Here is a 22,547-nt window from a genome sequence, read left to right on the forward strand (position 1 = left end):
ACATCACTGTTCGTCAAAAGTGTTTCATTACAGATAACTAAACCGTTTACAAATGTATAAACATAAACAAACCTAAACGAATAGTTTGACAGCTTCCTATATAAATATTTTGTTAAATAAAAATAGAACTTCACGTTATTGCGAAGCCTTCAATCGCTCTGTTACAGAATTTTAAAAATAGTTCAAAGAAATAAAATACGATAATGAATCAATCAATGCATCATTAATACATATATACATGTAAATCTTTCTTGAAATTTTTTTGAAATTTATGTTAGTAAAATACCTTAAAATATTAAGATAAAAAAAATCAAAATAATATGATAGATTGTGAATTCTGCTACATATAATCTGCTACATATTAGGTACATTCCGTTTCATGCATGAAGTGATAAAAAATCTATAGTTTACGTCACGAATAATATACATCTGTTGTTTCATGCGCATCATGCGTGAAACGGAATGTACCTAATAATAAATAATATAATAATGATATACACAGAGGATGTTCTAAACCACCGGATATCCTTTTAAGCAGCTTCTCTGGAGATTTTCTTCTTAGCGAAAATTTCCGAGCTATAAGCAATTAAAAAAAAAACTGTTTGCAAATTATTTTACATTTTATTTTTTTATTTTATAGAATTTTAATTTAAGATTTTAAAAAATATATGATAAAAATTGGAAATTTATAAAAGATGACGTTTGACATTTTTGTTGAGAAAAAAATCGACTTGAATTGAACCAGAAAATCTAAAGAATTTCTGATATTTTTTGGGCGGTGGAGGAAGAACACCCTATATATATATATAAATTATAAATATTATATACTCTTCGCATTTGGTAGAAAAGCGCAATTTAGGTCGAGCGATCTTTCGCACATCTTCGTACAATTCGGTGGAAGAAATTCGGGTGACTAAATCGCGATGAGATTTAGCTCCGTAAACTTTTTCGTTTATTAATTAATGCCGTTATACAACGCCACCTGAGCCAGGTACAATTCCGAGCTCGACATTAAAAGCCAGCTCGCGCGACAGTGCGTAGCTCTCTTATTGCACGTATCTAAATAGATCGGGATCGGGAAATGGCGATTTTACAAAATTGTATGAATCCATATATATATATATATATGTTAGTGTTACGTGTTACTCGACGATTCACGAGAGCGAAAAAGAAAAAAAAACAAGAACGCGTTCGAAGCATAATCCTCGTTGTTGTAAATTATGTAAACTTAATTAGATCATCGTTCCACTTCTTTGGTAACGTACTAAAAAGAATTGGACTTATAAAGTTTGCAAGAATATATATATATAGAGAGAGAGAAAGAGAACAGGTCTTTTATAGATTTATAAAATGACTCCGTTCGAAATTAAATAACGAATAATCTACATACATACATACACACGAAGGGGAGAGGGCCGCTATATAAATATCTTATCATTATTTACATCATTAATGCATCGCATTTCTAATAAATCGTGTGAATTCGCAAAAAAAATTCTACGTTTCACGATTTAACGATGCTCGGTCAAGGTGAGATAGAAGAGAGGAATATATATTATATATATAAATTATTATTATATAATTATATATATATATATATAATTATTATTATCATTATGTTATACGCTCGACACGATGTACGCGAATAAAATTGATTTAAGTCAGGAAAATAATATATTCTCTCCGACGAGAAATTAAAATTACTATGTCATATCTAAAAAAGACTGCCTGAGATTGCATGCACCTTATTTATATAAATATATTTCTTGTTGTATATAAACGGCGAGATATTCTGCCTGTCTTGGACAGGTACATACATGCGCGAAGGACTTGGAACAAATATTTATTGCAGCAATGTAGCAAATGTTTACACGGCAGCATTTCAAAGAACTCATCTCGCGTCCTACAATATGTAATATATATCGCCTTCACATATTATCACAATTATCGGCAGAAAAATAACGCTTTATTTTTCTATTTATCCATCACGTAAAACATGATGATATGATTCTAAAATGAACACTCATCGCGAGAGAGAAGAAAATCTTTCAACAAGTATTAATTAAATCATTAGATTCTATTATATAAGTCGCATTCGATCGCATACGTATGCAAATTTTAGAGATACGATTATTTAACGATTCCAGATTATATATTGATACAATTTATATAGATTTTTCTTTCCTAATCTGCACACACACACATATGCAAAAATCATCACATAGCGAGTTTTCGCCTCTGCTACAGAAGATAATTGATCGAACTGTCTCGAAAAAAAATCGTTATCTCCGCTCTTGATACGAAAAATTGTGATATTTATCTTGAATTATTAACATATTTTGCTACAATTTATATATATATATATATATATATATATATAATATATATAAATATTATATATATAATATATAGATATTATATATAATACATACTATAATATTATATAATATAATAATATTATATAATATATACTATATATTATATAATAATATATATATAATATATAAATATTATATATATATAAAGTGTGTATATCTAGATGTAGGTGTAGCATATTAGTTCACAGCGAATATCAATGATTCACAATTTAATGACCCATCGATGATCCGTCGACGACGTGCTACACAAAGCTACATTATCCAGCGAATTATCCAATTGCTCTGTAGGCTAGCCGTTCATTGACATCGGTAAGGGACACTGCACTTGCCACACAATCAGATGACTCTGTTCTCCGTGCTCCTCCGCTCCATTGTTGACCGTAGTGTTCGATCGGTCCATACCCTCCTCCGTCTCTTCTCCATCACCTGCGATTAAAATCTTGTAAGAGCGAGTAAAAAATACAAACGAACTAGAGCGAACGAGCGTTTGAATGAAGGAGAGGACAGGCATGAGTGGTGACATTATTTGTACATACATGACAGATGGAAAAGCCCAACCCCCAGAGAATAAAAGAAGTAATGCATGATTTACAATTGCATAAAAAAGTGCTAAATTCTTTTTTTTTTCAGTTTAACAAGAGAAGCGAGAGATCGGAAAATTGTGTTAGAGAAATTCTAAATTTTCTACCGATAGACTTCTTCTTCCGAACTCAATCTTCAACATGTGCGATAAATTAACAAGCGTAATCTGTATATAAAGTTGATGTATGTATCCCACAATAATTTACATGTATGTATAAGAGATTATAGAGATGCTATTGTTAGTCGAATTTTGTTGTATCGTGCAACAGTAGAAAATATATTCGTTCTGTTAGTAAAGAATGCGTCCGCGATTAATGATATGACACGTTTTTGTCAGAATAGATAAAGAAATGCTAAAATGCTTCAAATTGAGATATAGAAGAAGGATCGATCAAACTCTTCTTGCTTCTCTCTGGGGGCATACCTGACCATTTGCCACACAATTAGGTGTGTTGCCACATCACTCTCGTCTTCAGCTTCATCCGCTGAAATTATTACAATAATCTGTTATCTCTAAAAAGTCAGTGAGTCATGACTAGAGAATCCTTACTGACTTTCCGCACGACAAAAGATAAGAGAGTTCACTCCATCTTTCACGCTACGGTTGGATTTTATTTAAGATTTACAATTAACACGAAGATATCCACCTCACACAATCACCGAGCAAAAATTTACTTACCGACCCTGAAGTCGATGTAACCTTCACCACCGGAAAGAACAAGCATCGCAGGTTGCGTCCCATCCGTCACCGCGCTCTGACCACCGTGACCTAAGAAAAAGAGTTGTATAGAAAAAGATTTGATTTAAAGAAATATTATTTTCAACCTCTGTGTGTGTGTATCAAAGCATAATTTTTCCCAGCTGCTCAACAGCTGCTATAAAGAAATCGTCATTGTATCTTGACAAAAGGGTTAAAGAAAAATCCTAAGAAAAAAAATCGATGACACTCTAATCCATTTGAAGTTTACCGGGTACAGCGACGAACATCTTGACGGCGTCTCTGTGTCCATGGAAACTGAGCTGGGCATGGGCCATACTGCAATAGGGTATGAAGCTACCGGGTGTGACACCTCGTTCCGAGGCGAAGATCCTGACTCCGACTCCGGGCGCGTCGCCTTTACTGCTGCCGGTCTGGATTCTGGACACCGCCATTGAACCGCCCGCACCTGCAGCAACGGTGTTTCATGGGTGTTAACAAGTGTCAAGATGAGTCCTCAAGATATCTGACTCGGACCAGTTGATTTCGACTTACTCTCTGACAGCGGGACCGAGATAATCACTCCGTTGCCGGTGCCGATCCACAACCTATTCGAAGAAATGAGCAGAGCGGTGATGCGCACGAAGGAAAATCCCAGTTTTCCCGTACCCAGCATCTTGCTGACGTACGGCTCTATGTCCACGTCTTGGAGATGTTGATAAGTGTGAGCGTGATAGAGCCTTAACGTTGAATCAAGCCTGATGCTAATCCACACACCGTCGCCCAGCCACGCCAACTGTCTCACCTGAGACTCTCTGCGAGGATGTGCGTCCACTGTGCACTGGAAAGTGAGAATTTTATCAGTTTATTAGAATTTATCCTCCTTTATCCTTGCATCATATTGTAATATCGCGCGTTAATGATGATGTTAAGATTCTATACCTCGAGCGTCATCGAAATGGGATCGATCACGTGGATCTTGTTTCTGTATCCGCACCACACGGTTTTACCGCTGACCGCGGTCATGCATCTGATGGAGTGTTGAGGGCTACCAAGCGTAATTACATGGTACTGTGATAAATCCCACTGTCCGTCCGCACCTCTACGGAATATCGCTACAGTTCCATCCGCTAAAGCAACCAGAACTCGGCCTTGCACGTGTCTAATGGGGAAAAAAAGATTTTCCGTTAATCTCTCATCGGTGAAAGATTTAAGCAAGTAAGTTAATTTGATCAATCATATTCTCTAGAGTCAAGATTAAATCAAGAGGTTAAGATAGATCAAGTTGAAGGATTTTATCACTCGAATTTCATTATCAATGGCTATTCGAAAGACTACGTACACGATGGCTAACGCCGCGTCCTTCAGCTTCACGAAATGCAAGCACACCGACCACTTGGCGACGGCCGAATGAACAAAAACTGCGCCGTTCTGGGCCCCGAGCCACATGGTAGGTTGTACGGACGACATCTTCTCGATGGGCGTCTCCTCGGCGGCATCCTCCTTCATCTCCTCGTTCACGGTATCCTTGTCGTTCAGTCGCGAGGGATGCGCCTCCACGTTGCATCGTATAAAGTGCACCTTCCCCAGGTTCGCGGTCTCGCTGTCTATGCTCTCCAGACTCTGGGGCTCGTTCGTCGTGGAATTCTGATCCGTCTCGACAGTCTTCTCAACATTCTCATTCGCCTGATCCTCCAACTGATTGTCAGATTCGTTTTTCAGACCCTTATCGTTCGCGGCCTCGGTGTCCTGATGATTCTTCTGGCCGTTATTCTGCTCGCTCGCGTTCTCGTTCGCGTTCGTAACGTCCTCGTAACCCAAGGCACCGTTATTGTTCTCGCTGTCGTTCGTCGAACCGTTCACCGAATTGCGAACGGAGTTCTCGATCGAGGAGGATTGCGCGTAATCGCTCTCTTTGGCACCGGGCACGCTCGCGATGCAGAGCAAGTGTCCCTGACACACGTTGAACACCTCGAGAATGTCCGCGGGATTGTTCGCGTCTATCACGGTGACCTTGGACATCTTCTGAGTCGAGGTGCAGATCCAGACGAGCGAGCTCAGCTGTTGTTCCCACCGTTCCGCCTCGAGACGTCGGTTCTCGCTTTCCTGAAGCTCCTTGTCCAGATGCTCGACGGCGTCCTCGGCCTCCACCTTCGCGGCATTTCCAACGCTCGTCGTTTCCTGGGCCTCGGCGGCGTAGAACACACTTCCGCCGACCATGCAGCCGCCGTCGCGAGTTTTGCCGCTGCTCAGATTTACACCGGCGCCGCACCAGATCTGATTAAAATAGAAATGGCTATCATTAGTCAATAGTATTAAATATTTGATATTTTTTCTATATTTTTTAAAATATTGTATAAAGAATTATGAATGAAAAATATCAATTAGATTTTAAATCAACCATTTTTAAATCATTAACTAGATTTAAACCAACTATTTTTAAACTAAATATTTTAAAATATTATTTAGATTATAATCAACTATTTTTATTTTTAAACTAATTATTTAGATTTTAATTAACTATTTTTAAACCATTCATATTTTGATAAATATAATAATTTAAATTATGAGAAAAACAATAGATGTTTGTATAGCTCTCTGGACTCAAGATATAAGTCCTTTAGCTTCATAATGAGGAGGATTGTTGTGTACCTTCATGCCCGGTTCGGTTTCTTGCAGGGGTCGACAGTACACTGGAACCGGGACAGGGGGTTGTCTGACGGGGGCGCTTGGCTTTCCCGGTAAACTCCATCCGTAAGCCTGCAGACGACCGTCCTCCTTCTTGACGTGAGCTCGCACCTGACGATACTGTTCCCTTCGTTCGTTCGCACGTCTCGCTACGAGCTTCTCGGACGATCTGGAAAGACGAGACGAAAATATCGTACACTTAATAATTATTCGCACGCAAATTAGACGAAGGGAGACGAAAAAAAAAGAACGGTGAAGATTGTCGAAACATTTTTCACGAGTTCTTAGCAAACTGACTGCGACTCTGTATATTTTCAGATTGTACAATTCACATCCGATCATCAGCATGTTTCAGCATACATCATATCACTTCCGATTTGGTTCCATCTTCACTGCCAGATAGTATTCGAGTCGCATTCTTGCAGAATTCGTTATTATATAGAGTATCGTTAGGTATAGATCTAATGGGTATATCTATCGTACTTTTCTTCTAGATTCTCATGTTGAGAGAAGCAGAAGTAGTTAGAAGAGTAGTGTTAGCGGAACAGATTTACCTGCTGACCAATAAGCACCCCACCCGAAGCCAGAAAAACCAGGTATCTCTTGACAACGCCACGAGGGAGAGGCAAGGACGTAACCCGAACAACAATAAAAAGACCAAAAGCGCAGTAACAAGAGTGAAATAAAGGCCAAGTTTTATAACGTAATCAAAACTTCATTTTATTTTTCTGTCGATCAATAATCGATCGCATATATATTATTATTTCTCCAAAAAAATTGTACAAACTTGTATTTACAAAGTTATATGTTATTCTCTTTTCTCTTTATCCTTTTAACACTTTACTGTGAGAAAAGTTGGTAATCTATCTAATGGCTTATTATATTAATTCGTGCAAAATTCTTGCACTCTTATGAGCAATGTTTACATCATGGTATAATATATACAAATCATGCTAAAATTTAATAGAGATTTCATTCAACGAGTTCTTGATAAGGGATTTTAATGTAAAAATAAATATATAAATAAACCAAAAAAAAAAAAAAGAACGAGAAAGAAATTGAATAATCTTCGTCTTCTTATAAAACAATGCGCTACTTCAATTTTGACGATATAGTAAAATTTCAATAAAAATTTGATACGATAAAATTTACCAAGATGCTTGTTAAAAAGTAGGCCAAATTTCATTCGCAAAGCAAATTGGTTAATACATAAATACTGCATAAATTCCGCCAATTAACAGGGTAATTATTATTCAGAAAAGACTCACGTCTCTTTAGTGCAATTGAGACTAATACCGTGAATCGTGACATGATTACGGATCCCAACTGACCAAAGAGGATTCTAATCTGCAAAGATGAGCAATTCAGAAAATTATGTATCAAGTTCCTTTCAAATACTACCCCACGTGTAGATTCATATAAGTAACATTACCTTTTCTTTCCTGCATTTGTCATTATAATTTAAATTATTAACGTTAAAATTCTCATATTCACGAGAGAAATAAGTGCTTTTCAGAAAAAAGTAAACTAATTAAACGGAGAGATGATCGAATAGAAAAAAGAAAATATATAAAATGTGTAAAAAAAAAAAAAAAGAGAATCCGTATAATTAAATTAATAGATTAAACAGGCAGATCTTTCGATGCATTACGTCGATGTACATATGTACATATATATGTATATATATATATATATATATATATATATATATATACATATATATTTTTATCTACGTGCATGTAGTAAAATTTGATTGATTTCTCACATGGTGTCTCCTTGGTCGAGAAAGTCTTGGCGACTTTTCAACGTACGTCTACGCATGGCATCCAAGGGCGGCGCTGGGACGACCTGATTCGCCGGCGCGCTGTACCTTATATGAGGCAACGTATGCGCGGAACGCACCAATGTCCCTCGATCGGCCGGGCCTGTGAAGAGATTGCTAAAACTGGAACGAAAACGACGCGCGAATTAATTCCCTTCTGCGCCTTCTTCTGTCGATGCATAATCTTTCACCTCTTTATCGATGTACAGGTACCAATTGCATGTTTTCATTATACTAGCTTCAGCATTATACTACAATTTCTTTATAATCGCTGCTAGCAGACAATCAGACATGTTTTCAATGTTTAAAGTTGCTCTGGATACCCAGGTACCCGTTCATCGACAGAGTCGATTCTTTAGTTCGACGAATACGTACAACTTCCATACGGAACCTCCCTTCCCACCCGAGATGCTAGAAGGGACGGTTTTGCTGGCTCTTATCATCTCCGTCCACCTGACAGCGTCTTGAAGTTCGATGAAGCGTTCCTTGTATTGATTCCGTTCCATGAGCACCCTCGCCATCTCCACTCGCGTGAATCGCTTCCTCTGAGACAGAGGCACGTCCTCCTCGTCGTCGCTCTTCGTCGCTTTAGCCGCCGCTTCCGTTTCCTCCTTGGCCTTCTTGAGTTCCTCCTCGAGGGCGGCGATTCGTTGCCGCAATCGTTCCCGCGCCTGCTGTAAACCTCGAACCTCTTCTCGCAATATCTCTTGCTCGCTGAAAAATGTTGGAAAAATATATTTTTTTAATATTTAAAAATTATACATATAACGATAAGATATATTCAACCTACCTAGTCAATTCGTCCACTTTGACAATTAGGTCATCTTTGACAACATTAAGCGCGTTTCTGTAAAGAGATAAATCTCATGTTGGATTGTTTCTTAACATATAAAGATTACATCACTGCATTAAGATAAAGCAGCTTACTTTGTTGCTAGCAATTCATTGTTTTCCATAATAAGATTTTCCACTTCCTTCCCCATACCTGGGAAAAAAGAAACAGAGAATTGATAAATATATAACAGTACAAAATAAACGATAAGTTCAGAAACACAGATTAAATTAAATATTTTTTATAATTTAAAATTTGTTTTAATTATATACATAGAGAATTGGAAAGAAACATTTTACGATAAACAATATACACCTATATCCAATTGTATTTATTAACTTATATCAATAATTGATATTATATGAAATTGATATTATATGAGAAGCATGTTTAAGAATAATATTTCATTCACAAATCTAATCTTATGTTGATAATTAAAAAAATATGTATGTATATTATATGATAGTATTATCACTAGCGTATATCTTACCAAAGAAGTTGTCATTGACTGCACGATAAGTTAGTTTCATGCGATCACGCGCATTGCAAGTGTGACACGAACCAGCATAGGACGCAGAGGCAAATGAAACACAAATACAAGTTAAGGAAATTGTTAACTTAAAGAAAAAGATTATTAAGCAAACGAATATATATATATATATATATGTGTGTGTGTGTATGTATGAATTTTTAGAATATGTATATAATGAAAATGCATACCTGATGAAGCGTATTCACCAGGATGTACCAAGCTTCCTGAAATGACGAGTGCATCGGTTTTTAGTCTTGCCGAAAAACAAACTTTAAACCCTTCTGTCAATGTCATAATTCATCTTTTCAATCGCCCATTTTCGACAATTTCTGCAACAATTTTTTTTTAAAGCAACTACTGAATGCATTAAATGTTCTTTCCGGTCAGATTTTAGAAGGTTTCCGACATTTTTGACATTTAAAGTTGCTTCGGGTACCCGTTCATTGACAGAAGAGATTGATAGTTAAGATGTGAATCTTCCCTCTTCCCCATCCCCTAATATGTATGCATATAATACCGGTGATGTCGGCGCCCTCGTCCATCTCGCCTAGAGCGTCAGCATCCTGGAAACTTAATTCCTGATACAACGTATTGCCGCTTCGTTGCTCTCTTTCGGTTCTGCTTCTACCTCCCGGCGTGGTCGCCAGCTTCTCGATTCCGGCGGTCGGAGTGGTTGGTGTCATTAGAGTGGGCGGTACTTCCGTTTCCGGACTTTCGTCTGCGGAAACGTAGAACTCTTAGAAACTTCGAGTCACAAGGCGAAGGAGAATCTTCCACAAGAAAAATATCAGCAAACATACACAACATACGTCTGGATATAGCCGTGGTCTTGTTCTCCTTCACCGGTTGATCAGTCAGCTGGCTCTTATCGGACGTTTCGATGGCGGCTTCGCTGCTACTGTCCAGCATCTCGGTTCTTAAGTTGGCGGCGTTCAGGACGACGATGTCCTCCTGAACGTCCTCGGAGTTCATGCTCGCCTCCAGACTCTGAAAACCGTAGCTGAGCGGCCCGGAACTGCGCGACATATGGGCGAGACCCAGGGAAGGTAATCGCGATGGCGCGCGACTCGTAGATACGCTCTCCAGTCTTTCCGTACTGCCTACCAGCATCTTCGTTCTCTCCATGTAATCGACGTGGGTCTTGAACAATTCCGTGTATCTGTCGTGCAGCCGGGAATACTCGCGTTTCAGTTCAGCTTCCTTCTCCTCCAGCCGGCCAACTGGAAAAGGAATACGAGAATGTAATGCAAAGTGTAATCTATATGCGGGATAATTTTTTTTTTCACACAAGCACAGAATATACTCCATATTTTTCGAGACGAGTAAACAACTAGCAAGCAATAGACAACAGAATCAATAAGCAACAGAAATTTTAATTTAAACGAATTGATATAGCTTATTTTGAATAAAGAGAATCATTTTTATCGTAGATACTATAAAGAATACTATGAAACGTACAACTGTCGTGAACCATTAAATAACGAATATAATAGCACCATAAATAATCACATGAGAAATCATATAAGAAATAATATAAGAAATATAACAGTGAAAAAATAGAAGAAAACAAATTTGTACCCTATATATTTTTAGCCCGTCTACAGAACATGTACAAGAATACGCACGTAAATAAATGTACATAACGCAAAACAAAAACAAAAAAAAAGAAACAAAATCTACTCTACTGTAGAGGGAAGAACTGTGAATGAGAGGGAAGAAGAGTAGACTGGAAACGCCAATGGCATTTGTACCGTGATCGTGGGAGTTTTTAGTCTTCAGTTCCAGCATTCTTACAAGAGATTCCAAGCTTTCGATCTTCGACAAAAGATCCTTCCTTTCATCCTCAGATATATCTTCCAGTTCAAGGAGTTTCTGACATAAACATAAGTCATAATTGCATTATTATTTTAGAATTACATAAATTTATAGATTCTAAAGATATTATTTATTTAAGAAAGAAAAATAAGATTACCTGATCTGACGCCTTTCTCAATTGTTTTTCCCTTTCATATTGGGTGACGAGCTGCTCGTTGTCTTCTCTCAATAACTCCAATTCAACTTCCCTCTCTTGATTCTCAGTGTAGGATATATCCAGACATTCTAACACATTGACTAGCAGAGGCATCAAGTCCTTCACTACATCCTCGTCGTATCTAGCTATCATCTTCTCAAATTCCTGATAGATGCTGCCTGCCAGAGACTGTACCTTCTCCGACATGACAACATGACTATCCTCATGCGTGCCGTAGACCGTTTCTTGATCCATCTTGATCGGTGGTTTATGTATGTATATCTATGTACCTGTGGAAGTAACGCAGAGAGATATTTAGTCCTGTGCAGCATTGCAATAATGCAATTTGTGCAACTAAAAAAGCTTTATCATCACTGTTGGCTCAATTTCAATTTATAGATATATATACATATATATATATACATATTCAATATATTCCGATTGCAAAGAGCTTTACTAATACTTAAATTACTCAAGTCCAAAAAAGTATAACTAAAATATAATTAAATAAAAAGGATCCTCTGAAAAGAACTTTGCTCTTTAGTGAAAGGCGATAAAAAATATGGAAACGAGGTTCGCGCTATACTCAACTCTTTGGACTCGACACAGTTACGTTGCACACTTTTTTTCACAGCCAATTAAACGGATTCCTAACGAAGAGTCGACTTTAAAGAGCGCATCCTCTGCCGCGAACTGTCAAACTGTCACTCGACGCGTCGAACATCGGGGCACCGTCCATTCGTCGGATCTGCCAGATACGGCTCGATCTACCTCGATCGACGTTCACGAGACGCATAACTGCTTATAACCTCTATCGCGAGCTCGAACGACCAGGTTCAAGGTTCAACACGAAGACACCAACTGCAACTAGTGACGTTTCGCTGCGCGAATATCATTAACGAACGACGATGATGATTCACGCCGATGATGTCTCATTATCTCGTTTATCTTAGTTTTTTATCTCTACGTTGCTGCTCGTCGAAGGTTTCATCCTCGTCAACCTTGTTGGATCATCAATCAACGATTACGACTCGCGCGCGTGACGTTTCGCAACCATCGCGAGATCACTTTTTTTTTTCTTCTCCTGGTGGTCGAGCACACCTATATCTATAGCGAGAAGACAGACTCGCGGCACGAGTGGGATGAATCTATCTCGCTCTCTCTCTCTCTCTCGAAACGTGACGCTCACCCTGATTCAAGAGAGGAAATGTCACTCGTAACGTCAAAATCTCATGTCGCGCGGATTCTCGCCATTTTTTTCGTCAGCAACTTGCTGTCCCCTTCGTGGCCACGATACGTGTTCGAAAAATAGATCCGCGACATCTCTATCCGTAAATGATATCGCCTACTTTCGGTTCACTTCCGGTAGGTGGCCGTGACGTCACTCGACGCTTGCGCGCGCGCTTGACAGCAACTTGACAATCAGCTGATCGCTCGAATTTATATGTAACGCGATATCGAGATATCGTTTCTAATCGGATTCGCATAGATTAAAAATTCGTTCAATTAATAAATGAGAAACGAAAATGATTTTTTTATCTAATACTATTTTAACTATTTTTTTATCTAATACTATTTTTTACTAATTTTATCTAATACTATTTTTAATACTATATATATCTAATACTATTTTACTATTTTTTTTATTTAATACTATTTTTTACTATTTCTAATATTATTGAAAAGTCGTTCTACAATCATGCGGATGTATGCGAGACGAGTATATCGTAAATTTATTTATAATTACAATTGTTGTACACGATACGATAAATAAGGAATTTAAAAAAAAAGTTTTGGACCACATATAAACATCATTTGTATAATATCGAGATTATTCGACTTAAGCTGACACCAGCTTATATCTGCTATATGTTTGATATACAGGGTGTATCAGAGTGTATATTTCTCAAGCAAACGCAGATCAAAAATGTAGAATGAAATTTTTCCGTACGAGAAAAAGAGCTTGGAAATGATTGAAACTCGAAAACACGAAGCATTGTATGAAGAAAAATGTCATTCTACATTTGTACGATAAAAAATCACATTTTTTCTTCTCGTCAAGATCATTTTTCTTGTACGTTATGATTTCCGCCTACACCCTGTATAATTTCTCTATATAAATTAAATACTAGACTATAATATAGTGATAACGATCGATACTTGCGCAATAATATCAATGCCGTAAAATATTAATTAATTACTAATTATTAATTAATAGCGACCACGAAATCCGCCACCGCTGCCGCTCCAATTTCCTCTGTGACCACCTCGCAAACTCCCGTATCCCCTGTTATTGTAGCCTCCTCTATATCCTCCGCTGTAACCGCCACTGTTACCTCCGCTAAAACTACCGCCGCCGCCACCCCTGCCATAATTATCGCTGTTCGTAAACGGTGGTCCGCGATAACCGCCGTTTCCGCGCATCATTTTCGCGGGGGAACCGTGATTGGAGTGAAAACCGGTCATGTGTTCTCTAGGTGGACGACGCGATTGAAAACTACCGCCAGTAATTTGCTCCAGTTCGTGTCGACAGGCGTTCATGCTGCACAAAGACTTGATCACGCTCAGCACCTAAGATAAAATTTGTTTGTTTTATTTGACACTATCGTCAAATGATATTTTATAGGTGTTTTTTACAGATAAATATGTATATAAGGAGATACAAAAGAGATGTTATTTATTATTATTATTATTATTCTTGATTTCGATCCTACCTTTTCCTCGGTAGGGTTCAACTCCAAAATTGTTTCCGGATCCTTAGACGCTCTGACCACGAGACTTTCCAGCGCGGGTCGTAGGGCGACTATGGACGCTGCGTGTTGCGGATTCATGTCTAAATTGATCCAGTTATCTAGTCTAATCATTCCGTCCACGTATTCCACTTTCCGGGATCCGAACAGCAACAAATGGATGGGTGACACCATGGTCATCTGCTTGCAGGACACGGCTCTCGTACGAATCTGAAGGAAACGAAAAAAAAAAAGAGAAATTAGAAAGACGTTTGACGAAGAGACAGACGGATAGATTTCGAGATTGAATTTATCTCTTACCTTCTCGCCGAATACGAAGAACGGGAACGGAAAGTTTTGCTCGAAGTTACTGCAGTTCACCGACGTCTTGTGAATCAACGCGGCCTTCGATTCCGTGGTGAGAACCTTCCGCTTCTCCTTGTGGAAACACACGTTCGGATAGAGGCCCATGCATAACAGCGCAGTGATAGTGTCCAGACGTGGATCCGAGCCAGCCTGATAGTTCAACGGGGTCGGACACAGGGTCTCCTCGGGGAACCCGGCGCTCTGCAGCAGCGCTTGTAGCTGATTCTACAAGCATGGCAAGAAACAAACAAGGTCACGTCGATACGAAAACGTGAAAAAAAGACGACGCGACGCGATGATCACCAACCTTGGCTTCCCATGTTATTCGCAAAGTCGGCATACTCAGGTTCTTGGACTCACAAAAGGCCTGTTCCGCCCATTCGCCGCCTGTCCTCGCCTCTTCCCAGGCCTGGAAAGCGTGAAACATCGCCACGTGGTCGCTGTATCTCGCGCCGGCGAACCACTTTTGCTGAGTGGTGAGTCTCCTCACGTCCGGACCCATGTTGTACACCTCTGGGAAGGTGGTGCTGTTCGCTGCCATGGTCGAGAGTGCGTCACCCACGCGAAACATGCAGCCCAAGATCATCATCTTTCCCAGACGCGGTTCTATCGGTAAACGGGCCAGGATCTTGCCGAGAGGCGTCAATTCGTCGTTCTCGTCCAAGCATTTCATTTCTATAACAGAGACATTTATGAAGAAAGTGATTTTCCCGGTTTTTCCGAGAGTAAATACACCCTGATGTATAAAAAAATATAGAAATAATACCTCTTAATACCACTTCCGCTTCGATTACAGCGTCAATGGGAGGCGGCTCGATTGCCTTCGACAGGAATTGTCCGATGTTGCCTAATCTCAACAATTTGATGCTCAACGCCAGCTCGTGCAGGGGTGTCCTGAACATTTCCGGTGTCATGTGTTCGTCCATCTTATTGAACCGGGCTTTCGAGCACAAGTGGAAACAAAAGCCTGGTTTGACGCGACCCGCTCGACCCTTACGTTGCTCCAGATTCGTTTTACTAGCCCAAACGGTCGCGTAATTGGTCATATTATTGTGAGACGTAAACAACTTCATTTTGGCCTTACAAGAATCTATGACATAGACGACATCGTTGATTGTAATCGAAGTTTCGGCAATGTTCGTGGACAAGATGATCTTCGTCACAGAAGGAGGCACAGGATCGAAGACCTTGCGCTGATCCTCTCTTGGTAACTGCGAGTGCAGCGGAATAATAAGATAAGATGATCCGCCGAAGACGGGATGCTGTTGAAAGTGCTTCATCAATGCAAATATCAAGTTCCAACCGGGTAAAAAGATCAGCACAGCACCCGGGATCTCCTGTCTCTTGATATACGTCAGTAGAGCCTCTATCAGCTCGAAACTGATCTCCTTCTCCGTCAACTGTGCCATAGCATTCTTCGTCTCAATGGAATAGCCACTATCTATGACCTTGTTCAGATTCTCCTCCGGCTCTCCGTCAGTCGTAGGTAACTCGTCCGAGTCCCTGGACTTACGTTTCCCGGAAACTGTCGGCGGAAAGAAATTTGTCAGCTGTATACAGTCCTCCAAGAAGTATTGCTGCACGGGATACGCCCTGCCGGGGACCTCCACCACGGGGCAATTGTTGAAGTACTCGCTGAAGAGCGTCGTGTCGATCGTAGCCGACATAAGAATGATCCGGAGATCGGGATAGACATGGATCATGTCCCTGAGGACGACCATGATGAAGTCCGAGTTGACGTCTCGCTCGTGAATCTCGTCGACGATCACGTGCGACACGCCTCGGAGGCCGCCCTCGAGTTTCCTCAGGAGTACACCTACGGTGCAGAACATCACGCTGGCGTAGGGTCTCGGCAAACACGATTCGAATCTTACGGAGTAGCCAATCGACTGTCCCAGAGTCTCGCATCTCTCGATGGCGACCCGATCGGCCACTGATACGGCCGAGATTCTTCTCGGTTGAGTGACAACTATGCTGCAATAGGCACCCTGGCCGGACGCGATGTAATCATCCAGAATGAATTGACAGACCTGGGTGGTCTTCCCGCATCCCGTGTTACCGCGTATGATGATGATCGGATTTTCGTTGATGGCATTCATGATCTCGTTCTTCTTGGCGAACACAGGCAGATTGGATCTTTCCTTGATGCTGGCCTGCAAACTGGAGTCCTGCTGCAATTTGTCGCGCTGCTCGTGCATCAGATCTTCAGACAGTTGATCCAGAGATATCGAGGCCAACGGACCCTCGTCGATGTTACACCCGGTCCATGGATTCCAATTTGGCTGAGGTGGCGACCAGCTCACGACACCGGCTGGTTGCGGTACGGAGGATATAAAGTCGTCCAGAACTTGATTCGTCAATAAGGAGACACCGGTAATTGCGCTATTTTCTTCTTTCACCGCAGGTGGTGGCTGTATTACATAAACAAATATTTCACTCTTTTAATTATATTTTTTAAATTAAATTTTTGTATTATATTTATTTTATTTTATTATATTTTTTGTATTTATTTTTTTTTATTTTATTATTTTTTAAAATTGAATTTTTAATTTATATACATATTCACATATATACATATCTATATATATACATATTCATATATATATACATATTCATATTATATACATATTCATATATATGATAAAAATAATTACCTCTTTAATATCAATTGGTTTTATGTCCAAACTCGTTAGAACATCTTGAATTTGACTTTCCAGTTCTGGTGAAATTTTGACAGGATAAGGTTTCATTTGCTCAGCATCTTTATTCTTTTTTAATGTACCACTGAATGGTTCAATAACATGTAAATGGTATAGTTGACGAACAATGGACAAGGCGCAGCTTTTAGAAGCTGTTTGTTTATTCGATCCAGTTTCACGACCAGTTATACCTGAAGCACGTTAAAGCATTAGATGTATTTTAATGTAACTAGATACATATATTTTAATAAATAAAAGAATCAACATACTTCGTCCAAGTTGTTTTACATAAATTGACATCTCTGCCATAAAACTCCTGCCAAAAAGATAATTCTTATTATAAATATTATAAACTACGTGTAATTATGCAACAATAATGTATTATCAATGCATTTAATAATTAAGGGAATAAGTGTGAAAGAAACATGCACATCAAATAACATACAATTGAATAAAAGAACATGAATATTTTTAATAAGATACTTTAAATAATTCATTAACATTCAAAATTACGAATAAAAAAATGTTTCGTTGAAACAAATTAAGAAGTAATTTTCAAATATACAAATTTTGTTTATCAAAAAACTACCTGAAGTTAATATATATTTTTTATCAATAATTCCTCACAACAAAAATCTATTTCAAAATTTATTGTTTATTCCACTTATTCTCCCAATTAATTGCAAAGAATAACAATGACTCACCATTTGAAGATGTTACAGACGACCATATTGGAGTACATTGAGAGGAGTTTCTTTGTTTAGTCGCACCAAAACCATTATTAAATCAGTTTAATAAAAGTTTTGATTCAATGTCATCGTCATCTGCGTACAAGAGAGTCGATAATTACTCTCTTGCACCAGCTTTAGATGTGAGCGAACAATATACTCCAAAATGGCCTTATTAAAGTTCAAATGGTACAACAATCGGCAAGCGATTGTTTAGAAAATAACAAAGTAATACATATATGTTTTATATATAAAATGAACTATCACTGCATCGTAAAACGCCAATCCAATGTGCAAGAGAAAGACTCCGTCTCCATACCTCGTGTGATCCGGACCGACCGGGGTATACTTGTAATCGGCATTAAGTTTGCTGGTTTGCATGAATTGGTGGAGCTTGGATTTGGCATTTTCTATCGTCCAGTTTCCGTGTATGCCAGAATTTACGTCAACGTCCTCGGCATCTTCCACTCTCTTCTGATCGGCCAGTCTGTCCATGTACGTGTAATTATTCTGGCCGTGCTCGTTGTAAGGCCTGTAGGCTTGGCCGATGTCATTGGGACCCATTCCACCTTGGAATACCGATTTTATCGGCATTGAGGTATCCGGCGTGTAGCTATCAGGTCCAGCCATTGTGCCTGGCACCGTTATATTGTCTCTGGGCACATCGTTGGGATTCACACAATTCGTACGAATTAAGTAATTGACGTAATCCTTGGCGGCGTTTCCCTGGGCATCCTTCTTGTTGGTCGAGTTTCCTGCACCGACATAGTCGAACCCGGGTACTCGCAATTCGCAGAGGAAACGTTGTCTGTGCTTCGGCCCTGTGCAAATTACAAAGTGTATAGTCTACGTAGTCCATAGTTCCTCAATAAAATCAAAGATTGAAAAGCTGATATATAAATATAAAATATATATTATTTATATGTATATATATATATATAATTATTATTATATATATACATGAATGTTTCTGTATATATATATATATATATATATATATATATATAAATATATGTATAAATATATATATATATATATGTATGTATATATATAAAATCAGGTATGAAAAGAGCTAATATATGCTAGGCGCAACAAACTTGTTTTTAAATTCTTCAATCATTTTAATTTTGACAAATCAAAATAATTGAAGAATTAAAGAATTTTTTAAAACACATTTTTGACATTTAAAGTTGCTTTGGCTACCCAGGTACTATTCATTGACAGAAGGATTAAAAAATCGAAGAATTAATCTACTGAATTGTTAATATTAGATAATTAATTAATTCTCATACTGAATGCCGAGGTGTCTTTACCTGTTGGTCGAACGTCAAATTGCGGTTCTTTGCCATTTTTTGCACACCATTGATGGAAGAAGGATTTTATATCTCCCATTTTCCGCCCTCCCTGTTCTTTTTATTCTCAAGAATTAATTGTATAACAATAGCTTTTATATAGAATGCGAGGGAGAATTATAAACAAGCAGAAATCACCTCTCTATTGTGAATCAAGTTTCAATCTAACCTAACCTCCAACGTCTTTTTAAATCTCGTAAAATTCCAGATAGCGCTGTGTATTTTATCTACGATCGGTATTTTTTTTTCGTTAAAATTTATTTAAAAATATTACATTTGGTTTACATCAAAACGCGGATAATTATTTTTGATTGTGCATGTGAAGATATTTTATATTTTATAACACAAAAAAAAAGAGAAATGTAAAAAAATATCTTAAGTTCTAATTAGACATCTGTAGTAAAAGATCGTAGATTTTTTTTTCCGTCCTATTATTCCATTTTTCTTTCTTTTTAGCTCTCAATCTTTATAAATTACTTTTAATTTTTTACAAATAGATTATACATATATATATATTTTTTCTCCATTAATCTACATTCCTATTCGAATCGAAGGAAAGTATCATGAGAAAATAAAATGCTTTCTTAATCTACCAATATAACAAATTAATTATAATTAAGTTAAACTAATTATATGCTATATCAGTAATAAAAATAGTTTAAACTAATATCGATTGCATACGTTTTACATTGGAAACAATATATTCTTGCGTTTGTTCCAATGTCATTTAGGCAATAATAATATAATATATAAAATATCGAATCTCACGCGTTTTTGTACTGTGTGCACATACGATAAAGATCTTCCAGAATCTTTAAGCATTTGTGTAGAGGAGAGACTTCGTTAAATTAGTTTCTTCCAAGTCGTTCTCACAGATAAGAAAGTTTATTATATGTCGTTATAGAAAGTTATTTTTTTTTTATCTTATCTAAAAAATAAAAGGCAAATTACTCGGTGCTGTCACCAATTTTGGCGTGCTATTAATTCTGTGCGGACTGTGAGGTGCTTTTCGCGCAGAACCGCGACTGACGGGCGTCGTGGAAGCGGCGAGGTTCTTCCTCAACGGTTTCATGGGTGTTCGCACTATAGGTGTCTTGTTGATATTGGGTTTGTTGGAACTCTTCAAGATCTGTTCCGGCAGCATCGAGCTGTGGAGTTCTTCCCTCTCTGTCATGTGACCCTGAAACTGATTATACGTAGTATCTGTGACGTTAACAGGCGACGTCGATTGCTTCCTCTTTTGTCCGGTTTTAGGGGATCTGTGAGTCTTCTGCAGAACGTTCTTCGGAAGTCTTCCGCTTCTTCTGATCTTGGACGCGCTGACAGTGGGCTTATTCTTCTCACCATATTTATTTCTGCGTTTTATCGACGAGTTCGGAGACGGACTGAACAATTTGCGTTTCGACAGCGGAGTTGGTCCCCGATGAATGCTGAGATAGGACATACCTGGGGTCTTCTTGGAACTGTTCAAAGGCGACTTTTTAATAGATTTGTCCTTCGCTTCCTTCCTCGCCTTCTTTATGGTCTCCTTCTCGTGATTGATGCTTTCCCAGGTTTCCGCTAAAACGTTGTTTAAAGATGTGCCGTAAATGGTGAATATCTGATTGTGCTTGGCCTCGTATTCGTTTACCAATTGCTGCAGTTCAGCTTCTATCTTGGGTAATTTCTTCTGTATCACCTTACGCTCTTTCTCCTCCATCAGCAATTGACCTCCTCGATTGTGATAGCGATCCGGATTATTTGCGCGTTGAAGCAATTCCTTTATCTTCATTATGAGGTTTTCACGCTGCTCTAGAAGCTCAAATATCGTTCGATTATCGTTGTAAAATTTGCGTAGTCTTTCCACTTCTAATTCGTGTAATGTCAAGAGATCCTCTGTAAATGTGTTAGAGTAAAAAGGCGCAAATGTGGTTCTCTCCATTTCGCAATATCTGCATAAATCCCACAAGTTCATTAATTCTAATCTTATCTGCGTCACGTATTTGAAGATGTTCTCTTTTCTGCTCTCTTTACAACGCTTGATCTCCGTACTAAGGGCACTTATAGTGCTACTGCTGTAATCGGAATATCTGTCAAGGAACATTTGACAAACATCAGCAGGTTCGTCGAGATATTTCCACAACGCTATTAGATCTTCTTTCATTTTTTCGACACGGCATTTCGTTTCTTCCACCTGTGTCTTCAACTCATCTCTGAACTCTCTCAATTTTGTCATATTATGTACACTCAGCACAAATTCCTCTGGATTCTCGCAGATTAATTGTTGAAACGACGAGGACGGTGATATATCCAAGTCGTCCATCATCTTGATTATGGAACGATGTATATCTATAAAGACACTCTCCATACGTACTTTCTCATTCTCCTGTTTTTGCAGATACATTTTGAAGCTCTCAAGTTCCTGCTCGGTGGGCAAAACGTCCATGGTGATATTTATCTTCTTGGCTCCAAGCTTCTTGCAAATCTCGTCTTCTTTCGCCAGCAACTCTTTCAGAATCATCATACGTTCCTTCTTCATGTGTTCTAAATCTTGCATCTCGCTTCGAAGCATCTGCTCTACCTTGCTCAGAGGGATCTGATCGTAGTTCTTGGGCTCCATGTCCAGATGCAATTCTGCAGCCAGGACTGCTGTCTGCTTCAACAAATCCTCTATATTATCCAGCAACAGCTGCTTCTTTGTCTGTGACTCGGCTACCATATCGTTCAACAAATCATTTATGTGATTGTGAGCCTGCTCATAGTACATCTCACGTGTCTCCCTGGTGCAACCGATGTCTTCCCAGATCTTCTGCAGCTCGTCGAGTGCCTGCCTGAACTTCACACACATTTTCTGTTCGATTGCTTCCCACTCGGATTGATCAGCCATCTCGTTACGACGTTATTGTTATTCTCTGTGGAAAAATATTATACTGTCATAATAAATACAAAATTAACAGCTGATTGTAAATCACGCTGTCATCGTACCTTGATGTTTGCAAAGAGTATCAATTTATTGCACGAAAGAAATCCAAACATGTATCACTTCTTCCAAAGCAAAGAGACATGCAGAAACACACGCCGTTATACCTTTTTGAATTCAAACCGTCAGTGCAAAAGTGGCGTCAGAAGCTGACGCATCATCGATAAAAGAA

General features: G+C 38.6%; 3 protein-coding genes across 8 annotated transcripts; all 3 read right to left on the minus strand.

Moving 5' to 3' along the window:
- Positions 1–929: 929 nt before the first annotated feature.
- Positions 930–12,961, minus strand: Syd (JNK-interacting protein syd). Of its 5 annotated transcripts, XM_083038980.1 has the most exons (19): positions 12,134–12,961; positions 11,504–11,832; positions 11,283–11,403; positions 10,332–10,751; positions 10,049–10,249; positions 9,720–9,755; positions 9,490–9,507; positions 9,095–9,152; positions 8,958–9,014; positions 8,543–8,881; positions 8,111–8,290; positions 6,310–6,514; positions 5,000–5,934; positions 4,600–4,819; positions 4,213–4,498; positions 3,929–4,126; positions 3,640–3,729; positions 3,385–3,445; positions 2,571–2,804 (listed from the first exon to the last, which is right to left on the minus strand). In XM_083038980.1, the coding sequence occupies exons 2-19, from the start codon at positions 11,795–11,797 to the stop codon at positions 2,801–2,803; spliced, it is 3,723 nt and encodes a 1,240-aa protein (XP_082895106.1). In that variant the 5' UTR covers positions 11,798–11,832; positions 12,134–12,961; the 3' UTR covers positions 2,571–2,800. The 5 variants fall into 5 exon arrangements, with proteins under 5 accessions (XP_082895103.1, XP_082895102.1, XP_082895104.1 ...); XM_083038977.1 differs by lacking the exon at positions 3,385–3,445 and having other exon boundaries at positions 930–2,804; positions 10,341–10,751; positions 12,134–12,959; XM_083038976.1 differs by lacking the exon at positions 3,385–3,445 and having other exon boundaries at positions 930–2,804; positions 12,134–12,959.
- Positions 12,962–13,248: 287 nt separating this feature from the next.
- Positions 13,249–19,599, minus strand: Mle (dosage compensation regulator mle). 2 transcript variants are annotated; one of them, XM_083038981.1, is made up of 9 exons: positions 19,378–19,599; positions 18,384–18,885; positions 17,606–17,652; positions 17,292–17,527; positions 15,404–17,048; positions 14,945–15,312; positions 14,593–14,862; positions 14,257–14,502; positions 13,249–14,113 (listed from the first exon to the last, which is right to left on the minus strand). In XM_083038981.1, the coding sequence occupies exons 1-9, from the start codon at positions 19,454–19,456 to the stop codon at positions 13,754–13,756; spliced, it is 3,753 nt and encodes a 1,250-aa protein (XP_082895107.1). In that variant the 5' UTR covers positions 19,457–19,599; the 3' UTR covers positions 13,249–13,753. The 2 variants fall into 2 exon arrangements, with proteins under 2 accessions (XP_082895107.1, XP_082895108.1); XM_083038982.1 differs by lacking the exons at positions 18,384–18,885; positions 19,378–19,599 and adding an exon at positions 18,041–18,276.
- Positions 19,600–20,279: 680 nt separating this feature from the next.
- On the minus strand, positions 20,280–22,514 carry LOC145936042 (protein regulator of cytokinesis 1-like). Its single transcript, XM_083037911.1, has 2 exons — positions 22,381–22,514; positions 20,280–22,307 (listed from the first exon to the last, which is right to left on the minus strand). The coding sequence occupies exon 2, from the start codon at positions 22,280–22,282 to the stop codon at positions 20,345–20,347; it is 1,938 nt and encodes a 645-aa protein (XP_082894037.1). The 5' UTR covers positions 22,283–22,307; positions 22,381–22,514; the 3' UTR covers positions 20,280–20,344.
- Positions 22,515–22,547: the final 33 nt, after the last annotated feature.

The sequence above is a fragment of the Prenolepis imparis genome, unplaced genomic scaffold (assembly GCF_030444845.1).
Source record: "Prenolepis imparis isolate NDT839.2.m4 unplaced genomic scaffold, iyPreImpa1.0 SCAF_5, whole genome shotgun sequence".
NCBI lineage: Eukaryota > Metazoa > Arthropoda > Insecta > Hymenoptera > Formicidae > Prenolepis > Prenolepis imparis.

Bases quoted from the DNA above. Each gene is read 5' to 3' on its own strand.
- Syd (XM_083038976.1), bottom strand. From the start codon at position 11,797: ATGGATCAAGAAACGGTCTACGGCACGCATGAGGATAGTCATGTTGTC. The intron at 8,291-8,542 runs GTACGTATTCGT...TTTTCGTTCCAG, and splicing joins GGAGGTTCCGTATGGAAGTT to TTTTAGCAATCTCTTCACAG. The intron at 4,499-4,599 runs GTATAGAATCTT...CTCACTTTCCAG, and splicing joins CCATTTCGATGACGCTCGAG to TGCACAGTGGACGCACATCC.
- LOC145936042 (XM_083037911.1), bottom strand. From the start codon at position 22,282: ATGGCTGATCAATCCGAGTGGGAAGCAATCGAACAGAAAATGTGTGTG.
- Mle (XM_083038981.1), bottom strand. From the start codon at position 19,456: ATGGGAGATATAAAATCCTTCTTCCATCAATGGTGTGCAAAAAATGGC. The intron at 15,313-15,403 runs GTATTATTTCTA...TCTCTGTTATAG, and splicing joins AGCGGAAGTGGTATTAAGAG to AAATGAAATGCTTGGACGAG. The intron at 14,863-14,944 runs GTTGGTGATCAT...CCATGCTTGTAG, and splicing joins GAATAACATGGGAAGCCAAG to AATCAGCTACAAGCGCTGCT.